The sequence below is a fragment of the Apodemus sylvaticus genome, chromosome 6, assembly GCF_947179515.1.
Source record: "Apodemus sylvaticus chromosome 6, mApoSyl1.1, whole genome shotgun sequence".
NCBI lineage: Eukaryota > Metazoa > Chordata > Mammalia > Rodentia > Muridae > Apodemus > Apodemus sylvaticus.
Window position 1 is genome coordinate 41,178,002 of NC_067477.1, and position 23,811 is coordinate 41,201,812.

Sequence of the window (23,811 nt, forward strand, 5' to 3'; positions counted from 1 at the left end):
TGAGAACTGGGGAAGCTGGGGATGGGAGCTGGGCTGAAAGAGAAGCTGACCCAAGGCATAGGCCCTGTGGATAGATTTCTGGAAATCCTTCCGTTTCTATGACCACCTATGGAGAGTTAAATCATAAAGACAATGAGGCTCCCAAATCTAGAAAAATGCAGTATAGTATGGAATTAAGGAAGACTAAATATAGGGTTTGTCACTTTACTGTCCACTCCGAAAGTCTGGGACCCTGTAAGGAAAATCCTGGAATGACACGGAGCAGCTAGGCTGGGCTGCTTCTGTAGGTGAAGTATCTGCCACAGAAGCAAGAGGACTTTGGGTCAGATTACCAGCATATGGATAAAAAGCCACAAGTCCATAACCTCACCGACTGGTGGAACAGGCAAATCCAGGAGGATCCCTGAGGAGCTGCACATTCAGTGAGAGACATTGTCTAACAACAACAACAACAACAACAACAATAACAGAGAGCAATGCAGAAATATATCTGACTTCAGCCTCTTACCTTCCCATGGCTGTGTACACATGTACACCCTACTCCACACCTTCCCATGGCCGTGTACACATGTACACCCTACTCCACACCTTCCCATGGCCGTGTACACATGTACACCCTACTCCACACCTTCCCATGGCCGTGTACACATGTACACCCTACTCCACACCTTCCCATGGCCGTGTACACATGTACACCCTACTCCACACCTTCCCATGGCCCTGTACACATGTACACCCTACTCCACACCTTCCCATGGCCATGTACACATGTACACCCTACTCCACACCTTCCCATGGCCGTGTACACATGTACACCCTACTCCACACCTTCCCATGGCCGTGTACACATGTACACCCTACTCCACACCTTCCCATGGCTGTGTACACATGTACACCCTACTCCACACCTTCCCATGGCTGTGTACACATGTACACCCTACTCCACACCCCACATGCATATGTGCATGCCCCCCACACACACAGATACCACCAACCATTTGTGAAAAGTATACAGTTTGTCTTCCAGAAAGAAAAGATATCTTTTAAAATGACTTTTTGGGATTAATGATAAGAGCAAATATTCCTGACTGAAATGCACCAGGCTACAGGAGGGCTTTGCCTATCTAACCTCCCAGACCACCTACCCTGGGCACTATGATTATCCATACTTTATAAACAAAAAAAAAAAGAAAGAAAGAAAGAAATTCTGGAGAGGGTGAATTTTCTCAAGTTCCAGAAGACCGAAAGGTCCACTGGAGGCCTTGGGGCAATCCAGCCCCCCTTGCCAGCCTCTGGTCCTGCTCTTCAGTGAGAACCCATTTGTTTTTACAGCATGTTCCTCCAGGTCAGACACCTAACAGACTCTCTAAGATCTTCATTCCAAGAGCAAATGTGTTCACACCCACAGCTCCTTCTGATGGAGCTTCCCCCCTCAGCCTAAGCACATGAAGCTTGGACCTCAGGGTCTCTGGCTCTTTGTCTCGGAACAGAAAACCAAAAACCAAATTTGTAGTTCCCCCATCCTTACATATGCATCTATGCAGTGAATGGGAATAGCGAACATTTACTTGAATATTTACAAAGTGACAGATTTGGTGATGGACCTTCTACTTACATTAACTCAATTCACACTATTCCAATCTTTGAAGACATATATTAACATCAAGAACACAGACTGGCTGAATAATTAGATCAAGATCATGAATTAGGGATCTGAGGCTGTGAGTCAGTCAACACAGTGCTTATCTGGCATTCCAGAGGCCCTGGGTTTGATCCTCAGTGCTGCATAAACCAGGTGTGGTGGTACATTCTGTAATCCCATCATTCAAGAGATGAAGACAAGAAGATCCAAAGACAAGCTTGGGTTACCCTAAGCACTATCTAATAAGAAAGATATAGAGAGGGGGTATGGGGAGGGAGAAAGGGAAGAGGGAGAAAGAGACGGAGGGAGAGAGAGGGGGGAGGGAGAGATAAGGAGGAGGATCGAGGAAGGAAGGAAGGAAGGAAGGGGAAGGGAAGGGAAAGGAAGGAGGGAAGGAAGGAAGGAGGGAAGGAAGGAAGGAGAAAGAAGGAAGGAAGGAGGGAAGGAAGGAAAAAAGGAAAGGAAAGGGAAGGGAAGGGAAAGGAAGGGAAGGAAGGGAGGGAAGGAAGGAAGGAAGGAAATCATAGCTAAAAGGAGGCAGAGGTGGGATCCCAGCCCAGACCACCCATGTTCTTTACCTCTCTACAGTAGCATCTTTCATTGCTAAAGGCTGATCCAAACTTTATTTTATCCGTACTTTTCTTATACTTAACAGTGCATGATCACATGTCTCTGTGCCCTGTATTGGCTAGTCCACATGGACTCTGACTGGTTTTAACCTACAAAAGAACAGTGTGGTGAGGCCAGAGCAGAAGCCCAGGCCTTCAAAGGACTTGCAGCTTCTGTTTTCACCTTCAATGAGCCCTAAGAGTGCCACATAGGGTGCTCTTCTATCTCTAGCATGCTGAAGGAGCAGAGGGAAATGGTTTGGTCGGCTAACAACATGGCACAGGCCATCTTGGGTGTTCCAGTCCCACCTGTCCTCCACTTGCATTAGCCCCAGAGCCAATTCATGTAAAACTAGTGAGATTCTATCAAACAGATAGACAACATTGGCAAAAATAAATTCTTTTTCTGATACACTAGTAGGTTTGGGCTAGCTTGTTCTATAACAATGGGTACAAAGCATCTAGCTAGAGCCAGTGAACTCTTTGTCACTTTAGGCTGAGAGGATTCTTGTAGACCCTGCAAGCCCTTCAGTCAGCACCCTGGATGTTATACAAACATTGATGAGCAAGTTCAAGGGAGTGGAGACTCACTTACACACCTGAGGACCCAGAAGCCAGTCCATCCTTGGAGCCACCCTGATCCCTCGTGAGTCACCTCAGACGAGCTTCTCCATCCATTTATCCTGGTTCTCTTGGGCTGGCTTACAGAGTGCAAGCTGGGATCGATTTCGAGGGCCTTTTTGACTACACTAGGTCACAGAGCAAGGAACTCTGCTGACATGGATGCATACCATTTCTAAACGCTTCATCTCTGCTTAGGAATATTTGTGAAAGAGAGATAAGATGGAAAGGTATGGTCCTGTAACTATGAGCATGAGCCAGGACTACCTGGAAATGCCTGGAAGGCATCACCCACACCATAGGAGAGCAAGCTCGGGGATGGGTGACCACACCCACTTGTACACTTCCACACATGTCCTTCCATCCTTTCCCTAAGATGGTGCCAAGCAGTGAGAGCTTAGTCAGTCTCCACTTGGCAAAGAAACCTCTGAGTCAAAGAAGAAACACAGCAGAAAAGCATCTCAAGTTGGGAACACACAAAGTCCTGGCCTTGCCACACAATGTGTCTTTCCCCAGTCATGTGTGTCATGCCAGGGAGAAGAACCGAACCGGGGAGAACAGCACTGAGCAAGGCTGGAGGCAGGGCTGGAAGGGAGCCTGAGGGAGATGAACATAAACCCTGTCTGTGGGGCCCAACGCTCAGGTCTTTATGTGTCGGCCAAAATGGGATCAGCACAGAGGACATCTCTGTCTGCTAGAAATGGCTCAAGTCTCTGTACCTCACAATTACCCATGGTGATTAGGAGCAGAGAGGGTGGACAGCATGAGTTCTTAGATAATCCCCTATCGATGCCAGAGTTTATCTGCTCTTTTTTTTTTTTTTTTTTTTTTTTTTTTTTTTTTTTTTTTTTTTTGGATTTGGTTTTTTCCAGACAGGGTTTCTCTGTGTAGCCCTGGCTGTCCTGGAACTCACTCTGTAGATCAGGCTGGCCTCGAACTCAGAGATCCGCCTGCCTCTGCCTTCCAGAATGCTGGGATTTCAGGCGTACACCACCACCACCTGGCGAGTTTATCTGCTCTTGCAGAACTCTTCTCCTTCTTTGTCTTTTTTATATTTATATGTACTTTTTAAAAAGCAAAAATGACCAGAAAGCATAAACATTACAGGATTCAGGCTGGCCCAACTTTCAGGTTATTGACTTCAAGAGAAAGACACGCTGAGAGAGGAAGTGAAAAGTTCCTGGGTAACCAACACCTAAACACCTTTGAAAGTCAAGTCATCAGCAACCTGTGGGCTGACCTTGCTGTGGTGACAGAAAATAGAAATTTCATGGTGGGGGAAAGTTCATGGAAAAAAGGTGGAGGGGGTTGTTGTCAAAGAGGGACTATAACATTCAAGGTTCTCCAGAAACACATGCACAAACACAAATACACACATACACATACACACATAAACAAGCACTCAGACATGCACACACTCAAACACACACACAGTCTTTCACACAGATATACAGATACAAACACACACACATGCACACACTTAAACACACACAGTCTCTGTCACACACACACACACACACACACACACACACACACACGCATACACCAAGAAGGAGATTTTAAGGACTAGGCTCATGAGTTAGGGAGATGGCAAGTCTAAACTATGCAGACAAGCCAGTCAAGTAGAAATGCAGGTAAGCAAGATGAGGCAGCCTTGAGTCTCAGATCAATGGGTCACCTACATTAGAAACCAAAGCAGGGCTTCCATGACAGTCTCCAGGCAGAACTCTTCTTCTTATGTCTTGGAACTGATTGCATTAGGCTGGCCCACACTGTGCAAAGTAATCTGTCCTAAGTAAAAGCAACTGTGGATGCTCACATTGCAACTGCTAGGTAGTGTTGGGCCAAACAACAGAGCCAAGCTGCTCAGCCAAATGGGCATGCTAAAGGAGTGAAGCATCATAAGAACCTCAGGAAAGATGAGACAGATACCTAGAAAAACTGAGGAGTCATGAGCCAGATGTGGTGGTATGTATCTGGAATCCCAACACAGGGCAGGGTCAAAGGGAGCAGGGGAGCTAAAAAAAGACAGATCGGGAGTTTGAAGCTAGCCTGAGCTACATAATGAGATCCTACATCAAAAACACAAACAAAAAACTGCAGGCTGGAAGGATGCCCTGACCAAAGATCTTGTCTCTCTGTATAAAGACCTAGCGGTTCTTTAAAGGAGCTTCTTTGGTCCTCCTGAGAGACTTGCTTATGTTGTTGCAATAGGCAATGAGAGACAACAGGGTACTAACAGGGCTTAGACAGTGTCCTGAAAGAGGAGGACCCAGCACGAGACTATGGGTGACAAGACATTCTAGGGCTCTAAGGATGCTATAAAAGAAGTACTGGAGACTTCTGTGAGCTAGGCCTGTTGAATGGATATATACTTAGTCTGATACTATATTAGGCTCTGAGAAGGTCAGGAAATTTCTGAGAATTACATGCTCCATTAGGAAGAACTAACCATGATGTGTCAGCCTTTCCCATTCAAGGTCTTTCTCTGTCCTTGAAGCTATCTCTGAGGGCTCCTCATTGGAATTAGGCCAAGGAGCAGCATGGCCCATGCTGAGATCCTGTGTCCTTTAGCCTTTGTACTATGACTCTAGCCAACTGTAAGTGCTTACAGGATAGGACTTCTTTACCTCCTTCCTGCCCACCCCTTCACTACCCACATCTCTGCTTTGCTTCTCCCTCAAAGAACCATGGATTCTCACAGAGAAAGAATCCATGAAGGATATTTAGTCCAAGAATTTTATTCTAGCCAACGCTCCAGAGATGGTGCCCACGGACAGCAGAATAAGTGCCAGCCAGTGGGTATGAGACTGCAGGGGCTGGAACGAGAGTCTCTGACCCCCAACTCATCCTGGGAAATGTACACTCAACCCTCAGACCCTCAAGACTGCATTTGCTTATGGGTGGTAAGCATCAATAAAGGATGATTCAGCCTGGGAAAATGAGATGAGCTTGCTTACATTCATTGCAAAAGGAATCATCTTGCTGGGCCAAGAATATTAAGGAAAACACTGGCTTTGTGTCAACAACAATGACCTTGAAACCTCTTCAAATACCTCCTGCTCATCTCATCTCTTATCAAAAATGAATGAAATGCTGAACCATAACCCACAATAACAAACCATACATTAAAAAAAAACTTTCTAAATAGTGACATGAAATTCCAGAGGTGTCTTAAGGAATGGTGTAGCTCCCACCGCAGACTTCTCCAGATCTGAGAACACAGGGGTGTTTGGTACTGGGGCTACCCCAGGGCGGCCTAATGGCTGAGAATATGGTGGTGAGGCAGAATGCAGAAGGACAGACAGCAAGGAGGGCCTGGGCTTTATGGCCCTGCCTTTACTGTTGAAAGGGCTGGTGTGGGAACCAGAGGTATGGTGCCGAGAGGAGGGCCAGCTAGAGCCATAATCTTTAGGAATGATTTACAGAACATCACTGAGCCACCCTTTCTGTTTATGCAGCCACATGGAGTCTTGGCACCTACGGCTTCAAGTCATTTATATGAATAGGTTATTTTTCTTACTGTGGACTTTGCAATTTTTTCAAGAGGGGCTAAGTGCCCCCCCAGAGGATAATTTTTCCAAGAACTTTTCACCATTGGGTTTTCTATCACCTCAGTCAGTGAGGGCCACTTGGCCAGAGCCAATTCCCGACTCTCCATTTTGTGTGACTTGGAGTCATCTGTGTGGCTTTGAGAGCCCCACACAGATAGAGAGGAGCCCACAGAGCTACTGCTCCAAGCTCCCTTCAGAACAAAAGACAGGCCGTCTGAGAAGAAAAGGAAAGGCCCAGAGGAGAGACCCTGCTGGGACAAGGAAAAAGCAAAAAGCCATCTTCTAACAGAATAAAGTCACCCTCTGGTTGTTCAAACCAGTATAAAGGTGGGGAATCAGAAACAGAATTTGCATAGATTTAATAAAGACATCTCTTCTATTGAAATAGGGCTTTTTTCATCCATATCTTAAAAACAAAAGAAACAAACAAAAAACTGTTTCACTGCAAAATATATCAAGAACGGAAGTAAAAAAATGACATCATGCCTCATTCAAACCTTGAGAGGGACTTTAGAGAAGGCTCTGGAGGACCTGCCCTATCCCATGAGCCAAGTAGTTAAGAAAGAGTCGCCTTTCGCTCTGTCCCAGAGGGAGACGTTGGGATGCTGTATAATCTCAACTGGATGGCTGTTCCCCAAAGCCAGAAGGAACTTGGAGCGTTGAGATGGAATGCGCCAGGAGAGAAGAGGGGGTTGGCCTGGGAGGAGCCCTGGGCTTCCACGGCCCTGCAACTGAAGCAATGATGTGTCCATCACTCCGATTCATGTACACGTCACCCAAGTTCCTTCTGGACTTAAGCTGTAGCTCAGTGGTCTGGAGTTTACTCAGCATGTAGAAGGCATAGTTTTAGATACCTGACACCAGAAAGTCAATGTACAACATTTACCCTGAGGCTACAGTAAAGTGGACAGTGGTAGCGGTTGTTATAATTAACTAGTCTAAGGTGGCAGTGTCCTCAGTTCCATGTGGAGTATATCCAATATTCTAATTCCAATGTTTAACTTGGCTCCTCAATTGGCCTGTAATGAATGACCAAGGACCAGGTTATGGGAGCAGTCCGCCCTGGTACATACAATAAAGGGTAAACACGGCTCAGAGGAAATTTATATGTATTTCTCTAGCTCTCTATTTAGATATCTTAATGAGTCTCTCTGCTTTCTACAATAACTTCCAGAACTTCAAAAAAATCACTGACAAACTGCTCGCCCTACTATACATAGTGGAGCGCATCACTGACCCTGCCTTTGGAACACTACCACCCAGTGGGCAGCCCTTCCTTACACGCTCACTGTGTAATCTCCCTCCTCCGTCTCAGGCTTAGTGCCTTATCACTTCTGTTGGGCTTAGAGCCCTGCATGAGCTCTTGCTAGCTGGACTCTTGTTTCCTCATTTCAGAGTCAGTGGTGGTACAGGAAGCTTCCTCCCGCTCTTATCCCGGTGCTTCTACCTCTACAAGCCCACACAGTTACAGTGAGTCAGGAGCAGGCATATCTCCCCAGACTTAGATGCTCAAGTCACTGGAAGCTGAGCACCAGGAAGAGGCAGAGACAGGGCAAGCACCCTCCTTGGGGTACTGTCATGTGGCTATTCTGCCGTGCCTCTGACATTCCATCTTCAGGCGGAACTAACATCTCAAACCCTTGGTATTGGCTGAGGGCAGCGCTCCCTCAGAGATAAACGTGCTGTTAGGGTGAAGCGTCACGGGTGAAGAGGAATAAGGAAACAGTCCAACCATCCTGTGTAAATAGATTCTCTGCAGAACCTAAAATGGCCAAGCATGGCTCACCATGGTCTGAAGTGATAAACACCCACTTCCCACACAGACAGATACTGAGCTCTTGGGGAGAGGTAGGGGATTCTTCTGGGATGGATTGGCCCAATTTAGCACGTAAACATCTTTTCTCTCAACTTCCCTCACTCCAAACATCCCCTGCTCACAGCCACACATCTCCACTGACTCATGCCACAAAGACAAGAGAGATACCCTTTCCTCCACAGGCCTGGGAAATACTTCACAGCAGGTCTCTAGTGGCAGGTACCAGGAAACAGTACCCTGGCGTCTTCCCAGCTTTTCTTGGTAGTTTCATTGACCCTCCCTGCAAGCTCTCAGACTAAAGCCAAGGTCATCCCTGACTTTCAGGAACTTGGGATGAATCAAGGACAGCGCCCAGGCAGACTCTTTCATGGCAGTGTAACAACTGAGGACAAAAGGAACATGGTGGACCCTGGCTTTGCTCTGGAACATCAAACTGCCCATGAAGCTCACTTCTAGAAACAATATGCTTGCAGGAAGAGGAAGTCCCAGAGTCTGAGTCCTATGGCCACATGCCTCCTCTCCCATCGCTACAAGCAGACAATGGGGTGACAGAGTAAGGTAGCCAAGAAAGCTGATGTTAGAGCAAGGTAAAATTGGACTATAGGTCTCTCTCTGAGGCCTCTAAGTAACAATCACCTTTCCTTTCAGTGAGGGATAAAACACACACACACACACACACACACAGAGAGAGAGAGAGAGAGAGAGAGAGAACAAAGGTTTTATTGCCAGGGGAATGTCCTGGGAAGAACCATATGGTCTCAACTCAATTCTATTGGCCATTATTGACCGAGGCATCTTCATGAGCTCTGGGAGCAGATAGCCTAAAGGGCCAGTTGCAGAGTGTGTTTTCATATAGATATTTGAAGTGCACACAAGCCTGGGCCGGTGCTAGCTGCTAATGCTGGTGGATTACTCATTCTTCCTCCCAATAACGTCATGTGCGAGATTCCAGGTGGCTGTGGGGTATTTGCTTACAAGGCTACCACTGGTTTCCTTGCAAGCTGTTTATTTTTCCAGCCTCAGGTCATTACATCAGCCCACAGTTTCCAGTTGGGCAAAGAGTAGAGTCTTGTGGGGGTGGGTATCCAGCCAGAAGGTGTCATTGCCTCCGTGACCCCAAGCCCCAGTCACAGCAACTATCCCAGAAGAAACTTCCTGCGTGGAAAAGCAATCTCAGCTATGGCCAGTGGCCCAAAAGCCTGCCTAGAAGAACAGCCTTGCACACAAATGAGTAAGGGCAAGAATGCTGTCCACTTACATACCTCGGACATGTGTATGAGCCGTGGGCAAACACAGGCATTCTCAGGCAAAAAGAAATGGGACTCTTGATTCATTGCAAAATGTCAAAGAAATGTGTTTGGGTTCCTAATGGTGGCTCTATCTCCAGGGAACAGAATGACCGTAAGATGCTTCATCCACAGATACACAGATGCTGGTCATCAAGGTGGGGAGAAATTAGGATTTAAATTATGTGTTAGGATTTAAATCATGGGGCCTTCTTGCAGTCCCTGATTATATCAAGAGAGAGTTTTGTAGGACAGACAAGGATAAAGGAAGGAAAAGATATGGATGCAGAAACAACGAGGACATAGGTGCTAGCTAGCCTCGGCTCCCAGGACTACAGGAAACATGTTGGAGGCAGGGAGCGCAAGGCCCACAAAGAACACAGTGGCCACGCCCATTCGGCCACGCCCATGACCCTAGTTCCTAAGAGACTGAACTTTCTCAGATGAACAAGCACAGTATTTTGCCAAATACAAACAAAAAGACACAAATCATAAAGAGATTAAAAAAAAAGACTCAAAAAGTATCTTCATATAGTCAGCTTAGAACCCCAGGGATGAAATAAAGGCTTAGATGAAGCCTAATTCTTGTTATCTTATCTCTTTGCCTTCTTCTATAAATAGAGATGGCTTGAACATATTTTAAATGCTAGGTATTTTAAGAAATGTCATGATACCTAACTCTGGATTTAAAAAAGAAAGAAAGAAATTCAACAGGAGTTCATATTTCCTTGAAAAAGCAGCAGAGGCTCTAGCCAGCACTCCTCTAGGACATGCTGCTCCTAAATTCTGGGGTGTCAGCTGACCAGGAACATCATCTTCCCAGATACAGAAAGTTCTCCTGGAGCCACGAATGCTTGTAAAAGAGACATATGAGGGAGGTGGTCATAGAGGAGAGGCCAGAAAGGCAAACCTGCACATGCTGAACTTGTTGAGGACTCAAAAGGCCACAGCAGCCATATGAACACATGGGAAAGCTTTCCAGAAAGGTCCAAGACTTCCAGCAGGGGAGAAGACTGGATACAACGTCTGCGGGCGAGTGTGTGTCATGTTATTGCACAACTTCAGGCGCCCAATGGAACCTTTCCAACATCAACAGTCCCCAGGCCAGAAAACAAACCTGGCGTCACAGGGTCTGAGTGTGAAAAAAGGATGTTTGGGGTGTAAAAGAAACTAGAATTGCTTTCTTTTTCTGAGAGAAGACTGAGAAGATGAGCTCTCATCCAGGCAAACTCCACAGAGTCTGATTCCAACCTCCCCGAGCATGTGGCTAAAGTTTACCTGAGCCTAGAGTCTTCCGTTAAAGTCTAACGGAATGCCGTCTCAGGTGTTCCTAATGTTCCAGTCCTCACGAAAAGCCGATTGACTGGACTCCCATTCTCATTAAAGGATGTCTAACTCGTTAACTGAATGTGACAATGTGTGAGAAGGGACTAGCACAATTCAAAAAACAGGCATTCCACCAAAGCAGCTTTCTTTGCTTTGTTAATTTAAAATCATTTACAGTAAACCTATGTGCCCAGAATTAAGTGCCTAAAACTAAAGCTATTCATTTTCCATATAAGGAAAGGAAGCCTCAGAGAATTTGACTGGCTACGCCAGGCAAGGCAAGCCAGTCTTGGAAACCAGGTCTATGTGTCTGTCTGATCCCAAAGTTCATGCTTTGACCAGTATGTGGTTTGTATATAAAATATTCCCTGCCCCACTGCCTGAAAGTTCAGACCTCATGATGCTTCCTTGACAACCGGCTGCAAGAGCATGCACCATAGCAGGATGGTGAGACTTGGAAATGGTGAGCGGATAAAGTCTCGTGAGCAGTCCCTGGAGTCCCTGTGACAGTGCAGGCTTACCTGGAACATCACGAAGCATCTCAGGAGCCACAGCTCCTACTTCTGCTTGGTCTACGAAGGGGCCAGAAAACTCGGGTGAGACAATCCCCATCCGCGTACCTCCCACTCCTGCCATTTTCAATTGCGTACACCAGGGCACAGAAAACTTGCTTTGCGAAAGATCTAAAGTAAATATTTTAAGTTCTACAAGCCACACAAGCTCTGTGACCGCTATCCAAGCTTATTCTTGTGGATGCAAATGGCCGTAAACAACACCGAGATAAATGAGTGTTACTGCATCCTAACAGAACCTTCTTTGCAAAAACAGTCAAGTAGTCTGGACACTTGTTATCTGCTATATCCTCTATAGAACTGTGCCTTTTATACCTGATTCCATCAATAAGATTGACAGGTATCAGTCAGTACATCCAGGTGATAATGACAGAGAATATTCTAGTCTGCTAAGCAAGTACTAAAACATCAAAGACTAATAATTTTCTTTGATCTTTTTCTTCTAAAGAAATAGTTAGCAAGCTCCTGCAACTATCCTGTCCTATATACTAACCTTACAGAGTCAACAGCTATGAAAAATAAAGGTGGCTGGATCACCACAACAAGAAGAAGATGGTTGTATTTGCCTAGAAACCATTCTTCAACATGACCCTATCATCATACAACAGAAAACTACATAAACCAAAAGGGGCGGCAATCGCTTTATTACAACTCAGAGAGACAGATGTCACTAACTTCCTCTATCTAGCCTAGCCACGATAAGCACTGTCACTCGTTAAAGTGTGATGGCGTGCATCTGTAATCTCAGCACTCAGGAAGTTGAGGTGAGAGGACTTTGAGTTCCTAGCTACTACAGGCTATATGTCAAGAGACTGTCTCAAAAATCAAGGGCTGAAGATGTCAATCAGTGGCAGAACACCTGCATAGCATGCCCGGTGGCATAGCATAGCATGCATAGCACCCAAAACCAAAACACCGTCATTTGTAAATAATGTTACCAACAATGTACATAATAATAATAATAATAATAATAATGATAATGATACATAAATACATCTACAATTCATCATTTGGCCAGACATCAATCAAGAAGCACATAGACATTAACTTAGTGAACCTTTTGAGGGACAGACTGTGATCCCACTCTACAGTTAAGAAATGACTTTTATCTGACTACAGTCATACTCAGTGTGTGTTAGAATCAGGATATGCACCTAGATTTTGCCAATTCCAAAGCCCATGCGTTAACTGATGTACTATTCTATTATGCTCTAGCCAGAAGGTTCACACAGCCTCCTTTGTGTCCCCATCCCACACTTCCATCTCATATCCAGTTGTAAGTCAGTCACACAGAGAAATACTGCCCAGCCTGAGCCTTACAGAAAGCCCACCTCTGTCTCACTCTCTGGACTGCAGTCTCCATGGGACCACCTCTAGTACAGAGCTGGCACACAAGCAAAATAAAGGCGCCAGTGACAGCCGCCCCCCCCCTTCACTGATCAGTGGCCACACTAAACTCTGCTTGTCCATTTAATGGTGGGAATCCTTTGTTCATAGCCCTTGCCACCAATAAGGGAAGCATAGGGCTACATTAAACTCAGCCTGAAACAAAAATTATGCTAAGTGATATTTCCCACAATGGTATATTGAATGAAGGTGTGAGTCTCCCTGCCAGTGACATAGCTCTGGTTTGCTATGATCTTTCCTGCTAGTAAATACTGAGTCTTTATTGATGGCCAGTGAACTTGGGTAAGCTTTGCTTGTGTCAAATACTGTTTCAAGTAAATCCTACGAATGTGACTACTCTTCAAAATTCATCACCTTTGTACCATCACAAATCCTAAGACCTCAAAAGGTCAGCTCAGAAGGGGTGTGTCAACAAGCAGTTTTAAAATCTCAAAACAGAAGATGGCTTGAAGTCCAACTTCCATGTGCCCAGTCTGCTTCTTTCACATTTCCCTGCATGGCAATCAAATAAGGCAATCCAAATATTAAAACATATTAACAAATGTTGTCATCCAAACAGATCAACTGCTCAAAGAAGTTGACCCTGGTTATGGCAAAAGAAGAAAATACAAACAGGGAGAGGCTAACTAATTCATCTGATCTCCTCATGTTATAGCTGTAGAAAATGAAGATAATATTAATTAAGCAGCTCATGTAAAACTTGACAGAATGGCACAGCCCTAGCACTTGGGAGGCTGGGGTGGAAAGGGCACCAGTTTGAGATTGGCTTGGGCTACATAATGAGACTCTATCTCGGAAAAGCAATTGGGGAGAAAACAGAGAGGAAGAGGTGCAGACATGAGGGTGGGATGAGAGCAGGAGGAGAAAGGGAAGGTAGATGGGAGAGGAAAAAGGGAAACGGAGAGAAGAAAACAAGGCCACATGATGAGAAGCCATAGAGCAGCCATGGCGCCGCGAGGGACAGAGGGTGGAAGTTGTATATAATTCAAGGGAGGTTATTTACCTGAATTTCTTACATTGGTGTTGTTCAACTTGGAGTCTTTGATTACCAAGTGCTTAATCCATAAGGTGGGGGCTGTGATTTCTAGAAAAAAAAAAAACCAATATAGAAAGAGACTGTGCGTGAATATGTGGGCAAAGAGAAGTATACAACATAGAACGTAGCCCAGATTTGTAATAAGCTTTTCAGAAGCCTGGGCACTAAAGCTTCAGTTGTCTTCCTCGTGGCATATTGGCCCCATCCCAGTGCCAACACACTCTCTCTTCCTTGTGACGGAAGTGCTTCTGCCCATCGGCTTTTAAGAGACAACCAGGGCATCCTGTGCTGGGACCCAGAGTGGTCAGAATCCAGAGGCACCAAGCCACTCCATCAAGGAATAAAAATATTATCCCAGGAGGTGAGGAACACAGGCAAGCCAAGTCTCTCTCAGCTGCTTCCCTGGGAGAAGATTTAAAGGGAATAAATCAACAAGGGAATGCCAAACACACCGCAGAGACCATCTTAGAGGACACAGCTGAACCACAGCAGATTCAGCCTGCAGAGCCTCTACTCCCTGGGGAAAAAGGGACTGAGTTGTGCACATACTGTGACCCCTTGTCACAGTCATGTGGAACACACACCAAGCACCTTCACCTAGGCCACCCCAGGATAGCTGTAGGCTCTCAGCAGGCTAAGGGTGTGGAAATCCTGTGGGGTCATATGAATATACTATGCAGCAACCTGATATTCAATGACAGCACCAGGATGGTCTCCCCAGATGACATCATCTCTATTCCCTACCTAAACCCCCAGAACCCACACTTTCTAATGACAAAGGAGGGTGTTTGTGGATTGTAGAGACCCCGCTTTCAGTTCTCACTGAGCTGCAGCTGCACTAGGAGCATCCCTGGCCATGGGATCATGACTTTTTAATTTCTCTGTTCCTCTGTCCAGTGATCCAGGTACACTCAGCAGAGAACTGGTAAAATCTTGCTATATGATGTATTCTGAACGCTGAATTTCACTATCAGGCTTTCTGGAAACCTTACTCTCTCTGTGTTCACAGGGATCTAGAGCACTCCATAAAGTCCCCACAGACCAGAAGCCCAAGTACCTCCACTTGAGCAGAGGCCAGGCTCCCCCCCCCCTCCACCCCAGCTCCTCCAATCCACTCCCCCCTGCCTCCTGGGACTTCTGATTTTGATTTGGTCACCATCTACTTACCTGGAATGCTTCTCCCAAATATCTCAATTCAACTTCCCCAAACCCCCATGCCCTAGCCCAGGCAATCCCACTCGCCAATCCCTTTCTTCTACTTCTCTAATGGTGGCCCAAACCCACACCTTCCCTCCTTGCTCCTGGCCAGTCCTCACTGGTCTGGAATACCCTGATTCCTTTCTTCTCCTCCTCAAAAGCTCCAGTTCGGGACCCACATCTTCACCACTCTCCCAGAACAATGGCAACTCTTTCTTCCATAAAAGTCTAACTCAGTGAAGCCCAAGACCACGGAACTCAGGTCATGGAGCTCTCTCGTGGTTGCCATGGGAGCAGAGAGGGACTTTCATATACCTCCTTCCCAGCCCACTGGGACCCTGCAGCACTCTAGGCAGAGTGCTGAGTCATGAGACTGCCCCAGTCTCACTGCCTTTCCCCCCATGACTCCCTGGTCTTGGCAGCTAGGAGGGTCTGTCTAAACCATGTTTTTGTTGGACGTAGGGCTACAGGCAGGAATCCTGAGAAGAACAGAAGGCCATTCCAGAAGTGGAGAGTGTATACCAATTACTTGGAGGCTTCAAATTTTTTAAAGGTTAGGACAACCCAGTTTGCACTGGGAAATTTTGAAATTAAAAACTAAAATAATAATAATAATAATAATAATAATAATGGAACTTAAACATGCAAAGCTAATAATACCTTACCCAGTTCTGAAATTAAACAAGAAAAAAAAAAACAGTGAAGCTTAAACAAACATGTAAAGCTAATATCTTGCCCAATTCTGAACTTGAGTGGAGGGAATTAGATTAGGAACTAATATGGCTGGCTTACCGTCTCCATCAAACACAGGCTGGGTCTCCATCGTGGGCGTGGGTTTAGAGCCATCATCTGAATTAAGGGTTAAAAAGAAACGAAAAGAGACTACCATTATTGAGGTAAATACTATCTACTCTCAGAACTGTTGAATGGTTGGGGTTTGTACAAGGCCAAAGAAAAAAGGGAGAGAAAGAAGAGACAGAGAAGGGAAGCAGAGCCGGACAGAGACAACAATCAGGCCAATCCCGGTGTGAGCTCATTCCAGGGACTCACAAGGAGCTAGGTCTCACGGCCATGGAGGCTCCTTTCTCATAAACCTGAGGATGCTATAGGACTGTCCCAGCCCATCCTCCGCCCCCCACACCCCCAACCCCCCCTTCCCCACCTCCCTCCCCTCCCCCACCCCCAACAGACTGGAGCAGGAAGCCACTCCTGCAGCGGCCCTGAGCTTTGTCTAGGTAGGTTGGGCTGACGCTGGCAGCCCCATGGCATGCAAGCTAGATGTCTTTACTTCCCTCATCCTCCAGTACAAAGCAAACAGTTTAGAAACTTTCCTAATGGCCCTGGTAACCTTAGACCAGGGTGCTGCTCCCTTTCAGACTCCTAGCTATCTCTCCATCCTTGCCTTAACTAGAGAAGATGAGAAGCATCTCTCTCTCCAGCACACTGGAGAAAATCAGTGTCCCCGTGAGCATTTGCACTGTGAAACAGCAGCACACTCTGAAACTCCCAGCATCAGGTTGGTGAGCATGATGGGAAACCACCCAGGAAGTTGCTGAGATCACCCACCGAGGCCTGGCTTTGGTATTTTCCTCACAGCTGATGACAGCAGGGTGCTCCAAGTAGCCAAGTCCCCCTGGACGCATCTCTCGGGACCCTTGGCAGCTCTCTGCAGAGCAAGAGCCTCCGTGATCAGGAGTTAGTGCAGAGTTCATCTACCTGCCAGGACTCTGCTTTTATCAAGGCGCAGGATCCTCAGCTTAGAGGAGCATTTTGCAACAGTTTTCATTGTTGCCCATTTAGAGTAGTTTTAGATGATTTTCTCCAGTTACTGGCTAAACAAATTTTAGTAGGTCGATGGAAATAAGCATTCCTGTACTGTGTACACCCATTTGTACTATATATGTGAACAGAGTTCGTTTTTTCTCAATTCCCAAGAAGCCACTCCACTACCACCGCCATCCTTAGTAAAGGAGAAGGGAGTTATCTCTGTCCACCTTGAGAAGAGTTTAGAGATTTTTCTTTGTTTTCTCCACCCACAGGAAGAGAAAGGTTGAGGGCTATTGTCTCAGCCATTGATGATTACACACCACTGCGCTCCTCCCAAGACCCCGCAGAGATCATTGGGAGTGGAGCACTGTATTCCCTGAGCATTAACTACTTATAGAGAAGGCTAGCTCTCAGATAACCTGTGAAACGCCAATCAGACCACCAGTAGTAACAGGTCCCCACGTTACAGTGCTCCAGTACCTTCAGAGAGTCCCTTGCATCTTATCAGAGAAGGGAACGAAAACAGCTCTGATCTCTTGCTGGTGTCAACCCTCAGAGACCCACATCCCCCCGGATACTGAGGCCAGCAGGCTGACAGTGCTGTGACACCTGACCCTGTACCACTGCCATGTGCTGACAGCAATACCCAGTTCTCAGTGGGGCCAGAGATATCCCAGACTATCCAACAGTCATTTGGAAGTCACCGAGGGAGAATAAACACCAAAGAGAGACACACAATGTCATGTTTTAAGAGAGCATCACTTCCCCGACTCTAATAACACCTCTTTCCACTGAATTCAACAAACCCCTAAATGGAGTTCCCTGGCACCAGCAGTTGTACATTTGGTCTGGTCATTTCTGCCAGACACAGAGGTCAGTGTGAATAGCTCAGCTGCAGTGTTTTCAGCCACATCCTCACGGGGTGGCTTCTCTTTAGGAGCCTTGAGAACTAACGAAGGAGAAGCGAGAGGTCAACAGGGAGAGCCCAAACCCAACAGCTGAGGTAATATTTCATATTTGATGTCTATATGAGAGCTACCTCTCTCTCTGGAGCGAAATAACTAAAAATAGTCTCCTGGCCTTTTTCTCTTGGCATCCAGATGAAAGCCCAGGCTGGCCACCTGGTCTATCCATCAGCACGGAAGGTCTGTGGAGAGCACGGAGGTCTTTCCGGGGAAGATCTGCACTTCTGGTGGTTGGGAGCTCCATGTATTACTCAGACATGGGTATGGAAGCCCACAGAGCATGAAGCTGAGGCAGGGGGCTGTCTTCCTGCTGAGCAGGGTCACTGAGGGTGAAGAGATACAGCTGCCCTGTACAGGGAGGCTTTAGATGGAAAGCTTTATGAAGTGAGAAAAGTGAAGGTACCCTGCTGCCAGGAGCCACCTGTGAAATCCAGCACATCCCAAAGCCAGGAAGCCAAGCCAAATCCAACGGGCCCTCTAACCACCATCTCCGGGCACCTGGGCACCTGGCTCCTGACCCACCAAATAAGAACTTTTTTCTTTTAATAAACAAAAGTCCAAGGCTTGGGTCCAAGGTCCACAGCAGTTCTGCTTCCTGGCAAACCTTGGAGAAGCACCAGGCCACACACTGGGCCCTGGATTCTACATGTACTGTTGGCTTCCTGATTCCTAGTGGGACCTCACACTGCCCTCGTTTATATCCATGCATTGGCTAACCTAAAGTCTTCCCTTTATTTCTCTGGGTAGCATTATCCTCTAAACACAATGCCTACATGCTAATCTGCAGGACATGGCACTCCATGGGTGTGGGTAACTCTAACATACTCTTGAAGGAGCCATGTTCTCCAGGAGTCCTAACTGTCTTATTCAAATTACTTACTTTTAAGACTAAATTTATGAAATTAAGTTGCTATCAACATTTTATGGATAAATCACATAATTCAATAAGATGGCAAAACCTTATTTTAAAACTAGGCAAAATATTTTAATAAGCATTTCACACACACACACAAGACATAAAGAAAAGTAAAAACACATTAATCATATTCAATGCCACTCATCATCAGGAAAGACAAATTTACACATGAAGGATGAACATGGTGCTACTTGCCTGTGATCTCAGCATTTGTAAGGCAGAGGCAGGAGGAGTTCTACAAGTTCAAGGCTAGCCTGTGCTACTTAGTGAGTTTCAGACTAGTCAGGGCTACACAAGTTCCTCTCTTAAACAAACCAAAACCCCATGAGATACTACTAAGCACTCACAAGAATGACTAAAACAGAAGACAGATAACACCAAGTGTTGGCAAGGATGTGAAGAAGGTGGAACCCTCTCTTCAGTTACTAGAATTATACAGCTGGCAGCCACTTTGAAGAATAATTTGGCAATTTCATTTTAAAAGAATAAATACAAATTAGGTTTTTAACTCCCAAATTCTACTCCTAGGAATTTATGAAGGAGAAATAAAGACATATACTCAGAAAGACATATGCACAAATGTAGCAGCACCACTCAAATACAGTGGCTTCTAGTTTGGACTTTTATGTGTATGTATTTATTTGTTGGAAGATCAAGACACAAGAATGTCATACTACCTGAGTAGAAGTCACAGAACGACTTACAGGTCTGTTCTCTCCTCTACCACGGAGTTCCTGAGATTGAACTTGGGTTTAGATTTAGTAGCAAGCCCCTTAATTTACTGAGCCATCTCACTGACCCAAAAAGCCTCAGAGTTTTAAGCAATCCGAATGTCTATCAACTGGTAAGCAGATAAAGTATATGTCCATATAAAGGAATACTAGTTAGCATTAGATAGGAATAAATAACTGGAAAACAAAAATATATACTTAACACCCTTAAAAAACATAATAAATGGAAGACAGATGCAACTATTGCCTATAAAGCACCACATTTATACAGCATGGATTTATAAAAGTAAATGCACTGGAAGGTAGCCTGCTCCGTGGGTGCTGAGGCAGAGGCCGAGAGACAGTAGAACTATAAACAGCCTAAAGGTTCTATGAGGAGGTGACATAATTACTCATAATAGTTGTATGACTCTGGAAATTTGCTAAATTCATTGGACTTTACATTCACAATGAATGAGGATGTTTGTTTTTCTAGTGTGTAATTTACATTTCAATAAAAGCCCTTTGAACCAAAATGAGGGAGTGACAAAGAGTCACTAGCAAAATAAATCATCCAGCAGTGGCAACTAGGTCACTGCAGAGGGGGTTAATTTGGAGAGAGAGAACTTGTCCATATATTTTGAAGAAAAATATATCCGAGTCTCACTTTACTTGTGTGTATGATAATTTCAAGCTTGGGGCTTATTCTGGGTGATTTTTTTTGGGGTATTTGGACCTCAAATACTAAGATTTTATTTTTCCTTAGCACCCAAATACTCTTCCAGATTACAGAGGGAAGAACAGTGGGGGAAGGAAGATTTCGAAGATTTTAAATTTCTTATACAAAGGAGAAAAAATACATATTTGAAAAGAAAATAAACAAATAAATAAGGCAAATGAGAGAATTTCTCAAGCATGACACTAAGATCAGCAATCATAATCACATTATCGGAGTTTGCGGTGCTCCGTTTCTGGCCGGTGGCCTCCCTCCTCTAGCTGCACCATCGGCCAGGGAGGAGGAAGCCATCAGGCAGATGACAGGCATGAGTCTCAGTGCAAGTCAGGCTCAGGGCAGTGAGCAGCTTTGGAAACTGCCCAGGCTCTGAGCCTCTGCATTTGGCTTTCCAAGGCTGCCCAGCCCCCAGCCATGCCTTGTCCTTGCAGGTGCGGCCACTGCATGGGCTCAGGGAGCCTATAAAGACAGTGGGGGTGTGTGTGTGACAGCACAGAGAAGGCCAGGCCCACGCACAGACAGCTGGAAGTCACTTCGACCCCTGATGACACTGTTCAAAGCCTCCTCTGTTTGGCTTTTTGATTTCTGATTGACATTCGCTGGCGAGGGGAGATAAATGCTGGGCGGAAGACAATGTTGACCCGCTCTGACTATTCTCAAGGAAAGACTTTTCAGAATAACAAACAAAACAAAACAAAACCCCCAAAACATTGGTGTGCTTAAGAGACTGAATAGAGCCCAAGAGATCCAGGGAAGCAGGCTGGCCCTTTGAAGGGGCTGGCAAGTCCATTGAGGAGTTAATTGTCTGGGTGTACAATGAGTTTATTCTGACCACATACAAAGAGCTTTCTCTTCCAGGTCCTTCAAAAGCAAGAGTGTCAAAGGGGCCAGAGGGAATCTGTATTAACGGCATCTCTTGGGGTTTTCTGAGGTGGAGTGTGAGAAATAAATAAATAAATAAATAAATAAATAAATAAATAAATAAATAAATAAATAACCAGTGGTCCCCACCCCCAGCCTGAGATTTAGAAGATTCCTCAGCAAGCCCTCTGATTCTTGAATTCATCTCAAGCCACACCAACTACTGTGACCCTCCCTTACATTCTTTGATGGCACCACTGTCCGTCTATCTTTTACAGGAATAAACCGATATCTGATAGAACTACAAAGTTCTTGCATTTGAAGGGATCAAACTTATGTGATTTAAGGTGGAGTATGGAAGTCTGGGTAACTTCTTTGAGCATCCTGTTTGCAAAAGTCTGTTAAGAAGCTAGCTACCCTGGGCCACTCCAGGAGGATGGAATGCTTGCTAACCCCAGCATCTCCTGAGAGGCATAGCTCCTGGATAAGTAGGCTCTTAAGTGGGCTGGAAGTTGTCGCTGTGCTGACCAGCGAAAACCCCCAAAGCTCACTCCTAAGCACGAGGTCCACATCTTGCTGCTGTTTCTACCCACTGCACACTTCCTCTTCGACCTAAGAACAAGCATAAAGCTGCTTTTTGCAAACACTCTCCCCTTTTCCTCAAGTCATGCATTCCTCTGAATAAGAGCAACCACTGGAGACTAGGTAGGAATGCAGATGAGGGATAGACAATAAGGAAGAGAAGAAGTTGAAGAGAAAAAGAGAAGGGAGAGGAAGAGTAAGATGGAAAGGAAGATAGAGCAAGAGGCTCCTGTAGCAACATGAATCAGCAACATGAAGACAGGATTCACACAGAACTCAACTAACTTCTTTAAAATGTTTTTGAAAAGATGTGTTTGAGTTTACACAAATACAGTGTCACATTCCACTTTATACAGGGGGCTTAAACACAGGCAAGGGACAGCCCTGGTAGAGTGCTTGCCTTGAGTCCCAAGCCATGAGTTTGATCCTGAGCAAGGCATAACCCAACTCTGTTTGTATATAACCATAATCCTAGAACTTGGGAGAGAGAGGCAGGGAGATCAGAAGTTTAAAGCTAGCCTGGAATACATAGGGGAGGTCTAGACCCTCCACACACACCCATGGATACTGACTAATGACTGTAATTATATATGTTCAAAAGAATAGAACAAAATCAAATCAAGAAGCTGATATGGGCACAATCCATCTTACCCAGACCCCAGCAGTTTCACACACACACACACACACACACACACACACACACACACACACACACCCCTGTTTATGTGTGTACAACTCTGAATTATTTTACCTATGTACAGATTCACATCATTGTCACACAAAACTATCCCATTGCCACAGGGGCTGCCATGGGTTTTTTTCTTTTTTCTTTTTCTTTTTTTTTCTTTTCTATATTCTTTGTTTACATTCCAAATGATTTCCCCTTTCCCGGTTCCCCCCTCCCCATATGTCCCATAAGCCTTCTTCTCTCCACCCATTCTCCAATCACCTGCCTCCTTTTTCTCTGTCCTGGTACTCCCCTACAATGCTGGGTCAGGCCTTTCCAGGATCAGGGCCCTCTCCTTACTTCTTCATGGGAGTCATTTGATATGCTAATTGTGCCTTGAGTATTCAGAGCTTCTGGGCTAATTAATATCCACTGATCAGTGATTGCATTCCATGTGGGGTTTCCTCTTTACGGTCACACTTTCTCTCTCGTCTACCCATTATCACCTGGAAGCTTCTTGCTTGGTCTCTACCTCTATAATCTTGTCATTTCTAGGATGATGTGTGATTGGGATTGTGTAGCATCTAATCTTTTGGAATAGTGTGTGTGTGTGTGTGTGTGTGTGTGTGTGTATACTTTGCACAATGCCCTTGAGACCTTGCCAAGTTCCAGCATATACTGCTGAGTATCCTCTGTGGCACAGGTATGACCCAGCTCATTTCAGTTGCTGAAGGGCATTTGGGTTGTCCCCATTTTGACATTATAGACAAAGCCGCTATAAAACTCATGGGTTATTTGTGTGGCTGTCTTCGTTTCCTTAAAATAACGTTCCAGAATATGATTGATAAATTCGAGTTAAGTTTATGCTTCAGATTTTTTTTTTAACAGAAACTTGCAGCCAAGCATGGTGGCTCACACCTCTAATGTCAGCACTTAGAAGGCTAAAGCCATGAGTTTAAGATCCGGCCTGAGTGACACAGACTGTCAAAGGCATGAAGGAGAGGACGGGGGAGGGGAGAGCTAGGGACATGGGAGAGGAAGCAGAGGAGGAGGGGGATTTCCAAAGCATTTCCCATCATGGCTGTGCTATTTAAATCCTCCCCGGCAGTGTATGAGGCATGCTGCTTCTCTGCCACCTCACCAACATTCAGTATGGAAACTATTTTTACCCCCCTAATCGTGACAGCTCACCACGGTCTTCATTTGCATTTCCTATAACGTTAAACATCTTCCATGAGCTCTTTGCCCTCTGTAGATCGACTTTGGTGAAGTGTCTATATGTGTAGCCTGCCCACTTGTTAATTTAAACTTTTTCTAACTGTTGAGTCTATGGAGCTGATTGTATGTTCTAGATGCATGTCCTATGCCCGGCAGATGTTTCATAAGTATTCCCTCATATCTTGAGTGGTAAAAAAATGTTCTCACAGACTCTTTTAAAAGTTGTGACAGCTTTACATTCTACAGTGTGGACTATGATCCTGTATGGGCTATTTTTCATAAAGCATGACATTGAGGTTGAGGTCTTAAGAATTTTCGGTTATTTTT

The 23,811-nt window shown here is 45.4% G+C and overlaps 1 protein-coding gene across 3 annotated transcripts in view; it reads right to left on the reverse strand.

The window, feature by feature from the left end:
* Smoc1 (SPARC related modular calcium binding 1) overlaps positions 1 to 23,811 on the reverse strand; it is a 160,317-nt gene that overhangs the window by 20,283 nt on the left and 116,223 nt on the right. For 2 of the 3 annotated variants that reach the window (XM_052185540.1, XM_052185538.1), the window contains exons 6-7: positions 15,858 to 15,947; positions 13,836 to 13,916 (exon numbers count right to left, since the gene is read on the reverse strand). In XM_052185540.1, the coding sequence (XP_052041500.1) occupies positions 13,836 to 13,916; positions 15,858 to 15,947 (171 nt within the window). The remainder of the gene's footprint in view (positions 1 to 13,835; positions 13,917 to 15,857; positions 15,948 to 23,811) is intronic. The other variant, XM_052185539.1, reaches the window with a different exon arrangement.